This window comes from Condylostylus longicornis, unplaced genomic scaffold, assembly GCF_029603195.1.
Source record: "Condylostylus longicornis isolate FDR11 unplaced genomic scaffold, ASM2960319v2 ptg000055l, whole genome shotgun sequence".
Classification (NCBI taxonomy): domain Eukaryota; kingdom Metazoa; phylum Arthropoda; class Insecta; order Diptera; family Dolichopodidae; genus Condylostylus; species Condylostylus longicornis.
The window spans coordinates 7,681,862-7,695,368 of NW_026578024.1; the positions used below are offsets into that span (position 1 = coordinate 7,681,862).

General features: G+C 24.1%; 2 protein-coding genes across 2 annotated transcripts in view; both read left to right on the forward strand.

Annotated features, from left to right (window-relative positions):
- Positions 1–3,226: 3,226 nt before the first annotated feature.
- LOC129612092 (ubiquitin-conjugating enzyme E2 N-like) lies at positions 3,227–4,446 on the forward strand. Its single transcript, XM_055525585.1, has one exon. The coding sequence runs from the start codon at positions 3,914–3,916 to the stop codon at positions 4,364–4,366; it is 453 nt and encodes a 150-aa protein (XP_055381560.1). The 5' UTR covers positions 3,227–3,913; the 3' UTR covers positions 4,367–4,446.
- A 2,723-nt stretch (positions 4,447–7,169) lies between these two features.
- Positions 7,170–13,507, forward strand: part of LOC129612091 (1-aminocyclopropane-1-carboxylate oxidase-like) — a 30,227-nt gene continuing 23,889 nt past the window's right edge. The window contains exon 1 of the mRNA XM_055525584.1: positions 7,170–7,569. Coding sequence (XP_055381559.1) covers positions 7,488–7,569 — 82 coding nt within the window. The 5' untranslated portion in view covers positions 7,170–7,487. The remainder of the gene's footprint in view (positions 7,570–13,507) is intronic.

Consider the following 13,507-nt stretch of genomic DNA (forward strand, 5'->3'; position numbering starts at 1 on the left):
ACAAATGAAATAAATTTTAGTTTTGAATTTTAAAAGGAATTTAATATAAAAGAACAGTATAATTATATTTTTTCTCATAAATCGACAGAAAGATCCACAGAAAGGTCGGTACAGAAGGCACAAAAACACTAAATTATGAAGTCAAGTTATTTTTATCAAATTCGATTGTTAATTTGACAACAATTATATTAAAATAATTTTTTGAATGTAAAATATAAGTTCCCTTCATGATTAAATCTTAATTTAAAATTAAAAATGGCTCAGTTAAATTTCAGTAACTCGAGGCTTTTTTTAAAGTTATTCAATTCAAGAAAAGTAAGTTATTTTTTGACAACGTCAAAGTATATGTTAAAATTAATTAATGACAAAAAATTAAATAATAAAATTTGGTGAAAAATAACACGCTCACGAGCCAAAACTTTTTATTTTTTACCGAATAACTGAAGAAAAATTTAGTACAGTCTCGTGAAGCGAGTTTTAAATAAGTTATTTTATGAAACCTTTTAGACAGACATAAACCTTTTTAAAAAACCCTATTAGTTCCAGTATAGAAAACAGAATAGCAACCAATTCCACTTTTAATAGAGTAGATCGAGGGTGTTTTAAAATTTTATTCTTATCGTGTGGTGTTAATTTTGAAAAATGACATAATTCAAACTTTATCAAACTTTATTGCTTTCAGTTTTATGTCTGACAAAATCTATGATTTAATCTGAGTTGTGCATTTGTTTTATAGTGTGTCTGACGGCAATACAATAGAAACTACTTTTTTCCCAATAGATTAACTATAAGATTTTTCAGAAGTAAAATTACGACAACTAATTTTTTGCGAAAGTTTTAAGCTGTGATTTTGAGTGGCTGACTTTTACTACGGTTATAATTTTTTTAACAAAATTATTAAATTTTGACATATATAATTACAAGTAGAAATATAAAATGTAATTGAAAATAAAAAATTACCATTTGAAGAATAAAGTGGAAACAAGGTGGTATTCAAACGTAAAAAGAGGAAACATGAAAGCAAAATGGTCTGGAAAGCCATAGACTATATTATACATTATAAATCAACGAAAAATGTAGATTCAGCGTACTATTGTGAAAAAGAAATCAGCGTACTATTGTGAAAACAAACCACACACTTTACATTTTACTGATCGTGCTGCAATGTGGTGTGGTGAAGACTATTTGTTTTTTTTTAGAGTGAAAACATTTTTTAATTAATTATAAAACGATCAGTGATCTCACCTGAGCCGAGCGTTGAACATTTAAAAACTTTTATTTCTTAATTAAAGTAATTGTTAAAAATTGTGTTTTGTTTTTAAACAAAAAAAAAAAATAATGATTTTCTTTCAAATATAGTTTTGCCGAAATTCAAAGAGAAAAAATCATTTCAAATCTGAATTTGAATGCAAAATTAAAAGTGTTTTGTGTTATAATTTAATTTTTATCCATTGATTTCTATTAAACATAAAGGTTCACACATTAACATAAAGGGAAAAGTTGTACTTTTTCTTAAATCAAAATAATTTGAAGTTTTTTTTGTAAATGGTTGTGCACTGTAATTTATAGCAAAAAGGTATAATATGCATACATATGTTGTGTGCATTTTGTATATCTGCATTCATAATGGCAATAGAAGTCAAAATATTAAATTTTAATTATAAAAATAAATCTAGAATTTAGGGAATTTTTTTTACATTGTTAACTAAATAATTTCGACCAAATATTATGTATCTTTTGTAGAAAAACAATAATGAACACTCTTTATTTTAAACTTGGTAAAAATATATTATGTAGATAAAATTTTAAGCAAATTTATATTTCATGTGTATTTTTAATATTCTTAAACGGAAAACAATTTTAATTTACAAAATTCAGATCAGTGTTTTTAGTTTCGTGGCGATAACCTACTTACAAAAATGAGTCTAACAAAAATACATTTATGCCAATGTAGTAAAAAACTACAAGAGCCATTTGTATAGCTATTATATACAAAAGAGTTCCAAAATATGTATTCAACATGAAAATAAGACATGAATGCAAGAATTTCGTTATAATAAATAAAAATTTAATTATTTTTAAAAAAAATTCTTTAAAAAAATTATAATTTTGTTTACATAATATATAGAAATATATATGTATGTATGTACGAGTGTAGGTCTGCCTATCAACTGGCTGTTTTATTGTTGCTGTGTGATATAAAAGTTTGTACTTACATCTACATATTATGTGTAGGTACTTATGTGTGTTATATGGACACATTGTGAACACATGGCTTAAGCCTTTATTATTATTTTACTTCTTATTTTATTTTATGTTAATGGTGTTAACCTGTAGAAAATATTTTTTAATTTTTTTTTTTATAAGATTTAAAATGATGCTGATGTGTACATACTACATGTACGTTGGACATTACATTCAGGTATTTGGAAATTGTACATAAATATGTACATATATTACAGTCTAGTTTTTAAAACTTCAACTTTTCAATAATTTATTTTTTTTATTATTAATTTAATAAAAAAAACTATATTTAAATGCTCTGCACATAATAAATAATAGTTTATGGAGAAATTCATATTGTGACACGTAACCAATGCAGACGGTGCCAAAAAAATGAGTCAATATAGGTAATATATATATATGTACATATAGTATGTATTAGGAAAAAAAAGGAAATCCGATCTAAGATGAAAAAGACCACCAATACGACCCCGTGTATGAATTTAAATTAAATCTCAAGGAATGTATAAAGTGATGTTTTTTGGTAATTTGAATTATTTCTTCTGAATACGGGCTTTCTATTATGAAAGTTGAACTTTTCGGAAATCCCAACATAATTTTTTAAAATTTAACATTTAATCATTTTTACACAAAATAAATGGAAAAACTCAGCCTTTTTAAGGAATAATCTCCATAATGAAAGAGAATTACTCCTATGTAATTTTCTTTCATTAAGGAAGAATATGACTAAATAAAATGCATTTATATTGTTTTCGCTATCTCACCAACTCAAATTAAGCTTTAGGAACCTTAATTCAATAATTTTTGAAAATGCAAATATTTCTTCTATAAAAATATATTTGAAACAGCTGAAAGAACCTAAAATATCAAATAAATTTTAATCAGCAAAAACTGTCAAAGAAACTGTAGTTCACAGATATTAGATAAATTACGTATAATGTTTTGTAGACTTCAATTTTTATTTTAATAAAATTGCCAGAAACTGTTCATCAAACTTAAATGTATTTACTCAAATTTGGTTTTGACAATCTAACATAACATGCAAAATTTTTTGCGAAAAGAAAAAGAGCGCGTTTCTGTGGTGAAATGTCAAAAAATTGAGTTCATATAAAATACACATGTAAATGGACTGAAAACAATGGAGCGAATTTGACCAACGACGGTAAAATATTCTATTTGTTCAACAACACATACTTGGAAACGTATAAAAACGCATAAATCAAAAACTTTAAATCACATCAATATTTTTACGGCATACATAAATGACAAATATTTGACAGCTGATGTATGACAAAGTTGAAGAAAGTTGTTGAATACTGCTGATTTACTACACAAATTGATTAAAGTAGTAAGCGCACTGTTTTAGTACGTCATTATTTAGCAGTTAGTTAACTTGTATAATCGTATAGGAAATATGTGTAGCTAAAGCACTACATAACGAAGAATTCCGACTTAAAATAAGAAGTAGCAATTAGTTTTATTGCAATTTGCAAACGACTATTATTGCTGTAACATTAAAAAATTGGAACAGAAATACTAATTTTAAATTAATTCTAGAGATTCAAATCTATGTTTGTACATATATATACATACCTAACTAGAAGAAAAATAATCCATAAATATATTTTACATAGATTTTATAGGTTATATAAATAAGAAATCGAATGAAATGGCCGGTTTTCCACGCAGAATATTTAAAGAAATCGAACGTTTACTTGAAGAACCTGTTCCGGGTATATCAGCTATACCAGATGAATCAAATTATAGATATTTTCGTGTTTTTATTACTGGACCTAAAGATTCGCCATTTGAAGGTGGTTTATTTAAATTAGAATTGTTTTTACCGGAAGATTATCCAATGTCTGCGCCAAAAGTGAGATTTATTACCAAAATCTATCATCCAAATATAGATCGCTTGGGTAGAATATGTTTGGATATATTAAAAGATAAATGGAGTCCAGCATTACAAATACGTACAGTGTTATTATCAATTCAAGCATTGCTGAGCGCACCAAATCCAGATGATCCATTAGAAAATCATGTTGCTGATTTGTGGAAAATTGATGAAATCAAAGCAATTCATAATGCCAGAGAATGGACTCGTCAGTATGCAATGCCTTAAATAAGACATGTTCAAATTTTTAAATGAAATTATAATAAACGTTTAACTGTCATTATTATTTATTTATACCTATTATTATATGTAACTACATGACCCCGAAATTCAAATATTTATACAAAAACTATTACCTAAATAAATTACATACGAAATGAATTTTTGTTAAAAAATTAGAAATTTTAAAAATTAATTTAGATATGTAGGTTTTTGTGACTTCAAAAATGCAGTAAAAACGTATTTTCAAAAATGTATTATAAAAGCTCTTGACGTTGTATCATATTCAAAAATGTAAAATAAATGTAGTGGATACGTAAAATAAAAGCAGAGAGAGTAGCGAAAAAATTTAGGCTGCATTTTATATACATGTCATAAATATGTTACCAGTGTTAAATAATAAATAAACAAAAGCTAATTTTTGACAGAAAATTGTAAGCCGTCCAGTTTTTTTCTAAAATTTAGTATAATGAGCTATTTTTTTTTAAACTTTGGTAACGTTCATTATGTAAAAGAAAAAGTAATATTTTTGTGTGTGACATTACATTTTTATATTCTAATTGAAAGTTTTCAACAACTTTTGTTACATTTGGATTTGTTCTTTGAAAATGGAAAATTTATTGGATCTTTTATAGGTTTGCTAATTCGTATATGCATACCATCAATGCATCCTATGGTGTTTGGCAAAGGACGGCAGCGACTTTTTTCAAACCCTTCAATTATTTGTCTTTGTGCAGCTTCACTTCGAGGGAATTTGATAACTTTACCTTTCAGTTTGGCGATTAATCGTGTTATTTTAACAAAAATATGGTAGGCTGTTCCCTGTGCTATTCCAAACCGGAAAACTTGGCCGACCGATCTGGTTTGAAACAAATGATGGCTCTAACATGTTATATACCACCTAAAAGTATTTACAAATTCAAATCTATGCTTAGTTGTTAATGTTTGAATATACACTTACTTCAAAGGTAGCTGTACTCATTCGAAAATGACTGAAAAATACGTCATCAGGATATTTTTGAATAATTTGGTCGAAATTTATTATTTTTGGAATTTTCCTTGTTAGTTTGTTTGGTTTTACAATATTACAAAGGAGAGCACATCTCTTTTTTCTTCTTTTGTTTAAAATTTTTTTAATTTCTATTAAATTGCTGTTTTGATTAAAGCTATTGCAATCCAATAAATTTAAAAAATTCATTATTCATTTATTTTTAATTTTACTCTGAAAAGATTAATTTTATAATATTATTGTTTTTAGAAAACTGTTTTTGAAAATTACTAAACGTCAAAAAGTTTATAGATCGTCAAATTCATGTTCAAAAAGGTAGTAAAAGCTTTCGTATTTTTAATACAACGCAGTGGTATTAAAAGCTTTGCGGCGGTAGTAAAACTGTATTAAAACTGTTTTAAAACTTTTTGTACTGCATTTTTGAAGTCACAGTTTATCTACTTGTTAATCTATGTACATAATTATATGTTAGCATCAATTGGATAATTAAATAAATTCCAACATGCTAATTTTGAACTTATAGAATCGGATCCGGATATGCACTCAAGTGAGTCGCAAAACTCATTTATTAGAAAAATAAAATTGATTTTATTTTTCTAAAAACACATCTAAAGCTGAATAGATGACTTATAGCTGAACTGACTTTTATTATAAGAAAAGCTGGATGTAAGCAATGAAAATCAACCAATTTTTGAATGTACCTTTTATACAGTTTATGTAAATAATGTAGGTATATTGACACTATATTAGCTGTACAAATTACTCTACTCCCTCTTTCAGTTATACAACTAGAGACATATTTTTTTACTTGCATAAATACAAAACTCAGGTTTAAACATTACAGAATTTTTGTTATATGTGTGCATATCGTGAAATTTCATAAAAATGCATATGTATGTACGTCCAAAAAATACTACTTTAAATACTATTTGGATTTAAAGTTTCTAGATTATAAATATCAAATAAAATTATACAGGTTTTTAATTTTGCATTCAAATTTTTGTTATAATCGGATTTATTCGGTTAAATCAGAGTGAAATATTTTATTTTATTTGGGATTTAAGTGAGAAAGTTCGGATTATGACGCAAACTAACCTCTAATATACATATATTTTGTTTTTTAAGGTTTTGTTGAAAATTAATTTTATTTGAACCAAGGAAAAAAAAAAAAAAATTTACAGATGCTCCTACGAATTGAGTTGAATTTTTTGATAATTAAATTCGAGAAAATAATGACGCAAAAACATTTATTCTAATAATTTTTTTTATATTTTTGGAAAAAAGTTAAGTTTATTTTAAATTATTTAAATATTTGGTTTTTTACGTTTTGTTTTCATCTTGGAATTATGAATATAAAAAAATTTACTTATTAAGTATTAACAATAAAAAAATAATATACAATTTAATTTTGTAGTGTTTGTACAGTTGTGTACCTTCCTATATACATATATATGAGACTATATCATTCAGGAGTATTTTCTTTTTTTGCCTAACTTTTATATTTTTTTTAAATTAATTATTGATTTACTTAAGCTAAACATTTTTTACCTTAACATTTTTTTATAAAAAATAAATTTTTTTTAAGAAAACTTGTTCTACTCATAAAATATTAATGTGGTAGTTGTTCATTTGTGCTTAATTAAAAAAAATAAAAAAAAAAATAAAAATTAATTAATTAAAAAGTAAAAATTTAAAAAAAAAGCTATTAAGTATTCCTTTTTTTTAATAATTAAGTACCAATACTTATTATTTTAAAAAAAATTTTGGCAACATTTTAATTTTAACTAAGTATTTAATTAAAAAAAAAATAAACTGTGATTATAAAATTTATAATATTAAACAAATTCAATATACATATATATATATATAAGTATATAATGTACATAAATTAAATAAGTATTTAAGAAGTGAAAAGAAATAATTGTCTAATATATATAATATACAAGTGTGTGTGTGTGTGTGTGTGTGCACATATAATTTTATTATTCTTTTAATATTCTAAAAATAATTTTATTTGAAAACATTTTTTTTTAAACTTTTTTATTTATACATACTATATAAATTTTACATACAAAAAAAAAAAACACACACACACAACAAAAAACTAAAAATATTTTAAAAATGCTAAAAAAACCAACAGATGATAAAGTAGATACACTGTTATCTAAAAGCCAAATTCCAATAATCGATTTGGCCCATTGTGGTAAGTAAAATTTAAAATTTTCAAACAATTTTTGATAAGTATACATATCTTCTATATGTACTAAATATATATATATATATATATATACTTATTTAATTAATATATTCAAGTTTGTTCACTTTGTGATAAAATTGTTTTTTTTACTATGCTATATGAGTTACTTTTGATCTCAATTTATCTTTTGATTGTTTTAAGATTTTAAAAAGACTATTCAAATCGATCCCTTAGAACTTTGTTAAATTTCTTTGAATTGCCACATTAATATGGTGCATTCAACTCATTTCTTTTGGATTTTAGAATGCTCTTAACTATTTTCATTTAAAATTTTAAATTTAGTTTTAAGTTTCATAGAATACTTAAGTTTTTGTGAATTTGTTCTTTAATTTAAATTTTTCTTTATGTTATATGAAAATTGGGTTTAATTATTATTAATTAGACATTTAAAGAGTTTAGTAAGCAAAATGCGATATATACTATTAAAAGGTATTGCCCACTTAGGTACAATAGGTTGCGGTGCATCATTATCCCAAATTATTAACCTACAATTTCTATGTACTAATTTACTTAAGAAATTTCATGAAATTTTTATCTTTTCAAGGAAATTTTTGTTTTATCTCATAATTTCTCACATGTGTGTTTTAATTGAATCTTTAAATAAAATTATTATAAGTATTAAATTTATTTAAAATTATTGTGTCCTCTTCATATTTACCTTTCTCTTCTTTAAAGTTCATAATATTAGTATTGCTTTGATTTGAAAGCAGTTCCAGACTGAAAAGGATCATATTTCTAATGCTTATAAAATGTGTATATACTTATACATATATACATATATATATACTTAGCTACATATAGAAACAAAAATGTTGTTTTAAATAATCAATATGTTATCCGAATTCAGGTTTTTGTAATCCAGGTTTTTATGAAGCAGGTGTATATATATATATAATATGTATGTGTAAGTAGTTAATTATTTAAATTTTAGGAATATTTTTGTTTAAACGAATACTGAACGTAAATTAGAGAAAAAAAATAAAACTTCAGAAAAAAAATTTTTTAAAAATCTTGTTAATTTTTTTTGTATGAAATCAGTTATTAATTACTTAGTACTAATATACTTGTTTGTTTTTTGAAAACTTGCTACAATAAAATTACTTTTTTTATTTTTTAAGCCTCAAGTTTTTTAATGTTTATTAGTAACTCATAAATAGTCTCAAATGGCCATATGTCTCATGTATGGCATTGTATTTGGTCTTATATACGTAAATAATATGCATACTTAATTTACTATAGTAGTAAGTATTAACGCATTGCTTCAAATGATTCGTAGTGCTTGTTGTAAGTAAATGAGATACATGTAATTAACATTATCTATTGTTAATTTTATTTTAGTTTCACGTTCCTACAATGTACGTGCAAAATATATGTATTATATTAGTACATAAGTAATCCGAAAAGCGTAGCATTTCTGTAAAGGCAATATACACATCAGTACATTGTACATTTATTACGGGTACAATTTGTCCTACAGTTATTGGTAACATCATAGGTTTAACTTAAAATTTCCTATACTTAATGAATTTGTTGCATATTTTCTACATACATACTTTCTTTTTGGAATTTTTCTTCTCCTATTAAATATATTTTTTACCTTATTTTTACTGTTCGATAACAATATTGTTAAAGAGTTTGTATTTTGAAGGTAATTATGTACATAATTACTTACTCAATAAGTTCAAAGATTTTATTTAAACAATAAGTATATTACCCATACAATATATGTACGTATATCAGTAAAAGGCACACACGTTCGATTTCATAATTTTGTAAAAACCTGTACTTAATTAGAAACAAGTTTTTAAGTACCAACAAAGTTTTTGTAATAATTATTAAGTTTTTTTAGTGAAAATTTATTTTAAAACAATAGAAACGAAAAGAAATAATTTGAATTACTTTTAATACATACTTACTGTACTTATGTATAAGCATATTTAGAGGGCGACTATTATTTATATAAGTGCTTATGTTAAACTTTATAATCAAATAAGTAGTGATTAAAAAATATTTACGTTTATTGTCGCTACATTAAAACAAAACTATTCTAAGTCTAATATTCAAATTTTTCAATTTCATTCAAATTTTTTATTTTATTTGATATGAACAATTTGACTTAGATTTTGATAGCGTCAATTTAATTTTAGTCGAAAATCGCTTTCAAAATAAATTTTCTGTAGGTTAAGTACCAATAAAATCAGATTTGGCTTACAATAGTTCCATTCTAACTATACGATATGTATAACTGCGTAAGAGAATGCATATATAAACCTGATGCTTAGGTAATTTTTAACGTAATTAAAATTATTACGTTATATTTTTATTATTTTATCTACAATTAATTGCTTGATATTTGATAATTTCAGTTTAACTATGTAGTTTTTATAAAAAAGTAAGTAAATTATTATCAGTTTACTTATTTATAATAAATTTATCAGTAGAATGTTTAAACTTACTTACTTACTTAATAGCCGATCTACTTAGTTGATACTAAACTCACCTTTCAAAAATTTTGTACATATAAGTATATTTTATCAAATAATTTGAACAATAGTTTAGATTTTAGTAATCATTAAGAAATTAAGTTTTCTTTAGAATAAAATTTATAAAATTAAAATTTTTGGAATTTGTATTTGAGGAGTTTAAATGCTTAGGCTTACATGAAGTGTAATAAATCAGGTCTACAAAATGCTGGTGGAATTTTTTTAATATTCAACTGGTTTCTATAAAAATTTTCTTCTACTTGTAATTACTTTAATGAGTTCAAATCATTTTTTGATTTATTTAAGTATACTTATAAGTAATTACTTATTCTACTTATTCAAAAAATTTCTCAATTATTCGTCTTTTAATCTTAATCTAGAATCTTAATTTTAAATTGGTTTTACTTTAATTTCATTTGACTCATAAAAAATACTGTCATCTAAGTTTTTTATATTGAATATTGTATTTAATTTTGTGATCATTCAACCAATCATTTTTAAGAATTTCAGACGGACCTTTTTTTCTTCATATTGTCTTTAAATTTTTCACACAAAGTTTTCTTGAAAATTTGACCAGTTGTGTTGTAGACCACCATAATAACATACACTAGACTTCATAACTACACATTTTGTATATAAGCACGTATAAAATTAATTACTGATGTGCAAATAAACGTATGCACATACGTACATCCATGTGCTTCTATATAGCAAATAACCTCGAACACATTTCCGCTAACTTAGTCGCATTGTGAATGCTCCAATTACAATTTTTTGCTATTTTTTTTTTTTATATTTTGTGATTTGTCTGTTTGTACTTTTCTATATTTGAATTTGCAATTTTTTTCGTCTTTTACAAATCGATGCAGATTTATTATTAGATCTATTTCTATTTTTAGTTTACTCTTATATTTTGAAATTATTAGAAAATAAAAAATACGATAAAGCATTCATTGATGTTAATTTTAAGTTTTTTAAATCGACGAGGAAAAAAAAATCATAATTGAAAGTAAGCATAAGACGTGTTTAAATTTTATTTGACTTAATTTCGAGAGTTGCTTAATTTTGTACCTTGCACCTGTTTTGAATTGTGGTTATTGGTTTATGAACCGTACTACTTGCGCTATTGTTTCTGTGCGTATTTTCTTTTGTCTTACAGTAACTTGTTTTAAATTTGTCTTGTCTCCAATTTGGTTTTTCTTACTTACGGGATACTGTCATCTTTCTTGTTACGGGATAATAGAAACAACTTATAGTGAAACAATAATTTATTGACTTTAGTTAAATTCAGCCTCCTCATTATTGAATTTAAATTTTCTAGGATAATTGTATAAGAAAGTAATTCTCAATATTTGTATAAGAAAGTAATTGTATAAGATTTTGGAAAGCACTAAGTATATCGATTATCTTATAACTCGTGACCTATTCTTAGAGAATCGTTTCAAATTCGTAATTATAAGAAATTTTTTAATGTTGGGAGCCTCACATACTACTTCGGCTTTATTGTGTTTTGGAGTAGTGGTCAAGTAATATACATATCCATATATATATATATATATCAATGTTTTTGTCGATATATATATATTTATATATATATATCCCTTGTAATGATTATGAGCAAATTTTGAAATCAACATGACTGGTGCTTATTTTACACACATTTTATTCATTATCGTTTTCTTTGTATTTAAAAAATATTGGCAAACGTAAAAAATGTAAAAATCACCAACGTATTTTTTTTTTAATTTTATTGTATAAAAGTCAGTAAAATAACCTTTACATTTTAATACGTTCATTTATAAACACAACAAATCTTACTTTTATATTTATTTTTTTCCAACGCTTTTGTTTGTTTTTTATTTGCATAGTTATACCGCGTAGTAGACGGGTTAAGGTTAATCTTTTTTTTTGTATTCAACAAGAAAAAACGTAAACACACATACATATATCAAATTTTTGACAATTACGAATTTCCGTCTGTTGGTTTTTGGTTATAATTTTATTTTATTTGCTAAAATTGTCATTTGAATTGCAAACATAAATCTATTTGAATAATTCTAATATATCTACTTGATTAAGTACAATTCTATTAAACTTAATCAAAAATTAGTCAATTAATTTTAATATACACACATTTATTTTGGCGGACAAATGTAAAGGCTTAGTTATTATGCGACACAAAGCGGCGGTAAATGTTATATATGTACTTAGTTTTCTTAATAAATTTTTAATTTAAGATTTTAAGTAAGTACTTACTAATTGTAAATTGTATTGATGATCGTAACTAATGAATTGTGACCTACTTACATTAAGAAAGTACTTTTTTTTTAATTTCGATAAAACTTAAAATTGTCAATAAATTTGGAGTAAAATTTTGATTTCACCTCACCGTATAGCACATAGCATTGTGTTGTCAAAATTACATGCGATCTGGAGAAATTTCATCAATATTTTCAAAACAAAAAATTAGCTAGGAGTGTATTATAACTATAGGTCTTTTACTAGAGGATTGTAATTAGTGCAATACTTACATAGAAAATATTAAAAAAGTTTATATATCGTCGGTATTTACATATGTATGTATATGTATGATGCGTAGCTAGTTAACCATAATTACATATATATACTTATGTATGTATATATACCAAATAAATTAATATAATAAAAATTTTAACCCTAACCTATAATAAAATTTTAATCCTAATTGTTACCCCTCAATCTTGCAGAACCAAAACTTTGATTTGTGTTCCAATACTTATGCTTTATTTGAGATAAAAATGCTTACAAGATTTCTGAATTTTTAAATTATGTACATACATAGGTACATATTTTGTACATTTAAAAAATATGTACATATTTACTTTCTCATGAAGTTGCAGAAAACGTCACATTTCTGAGATCAATGTTTTTGTCGATATTTTTCGTTCGTTTCTTTAAAATATTTATGTTGTTTTAATTTTAGATCTCATCTCTTTAAAATTTCAAAATTAGAAATTATAGATGGAAAAAAGTTTTTTTTTTTTTTTTTGCCAAAAACAAAATGCAAATTAGCTGGTATTTATGTGTACATGTTATACATTTAAGTATATGTTCTGTTATGTATGTGTATGTATATGTACAAATAATATAATGTCTATTGATATTGATTCTTGTACATTTGCCGCTATATATAGCTATATATATGTATATAGTTATATATATATAGCTATAATTATAATAAATTTATACTCGTATGTATTTACATAGGTGCTCAAGTAGATGAACTTTCTAGATTGAAAGTATAATGTATATATATACATACACACATATACCTATCTATAGTTAATGTGTAGGTATGTACATATCGATGAATTTTTTTATTTTCTTGTATATTTTATACGTTAATTGGATTATATAACGTT

Bases quoted from the DNA above. Each gene is read 5' to 3' on its own strand.
- LOC129612092 (XM_055525585.1), top strand. From the start codon at position 3,914: ATGGCCGGTTTTCCACGCAGAATATTTAAAGAAATCGAACGTTTACTT.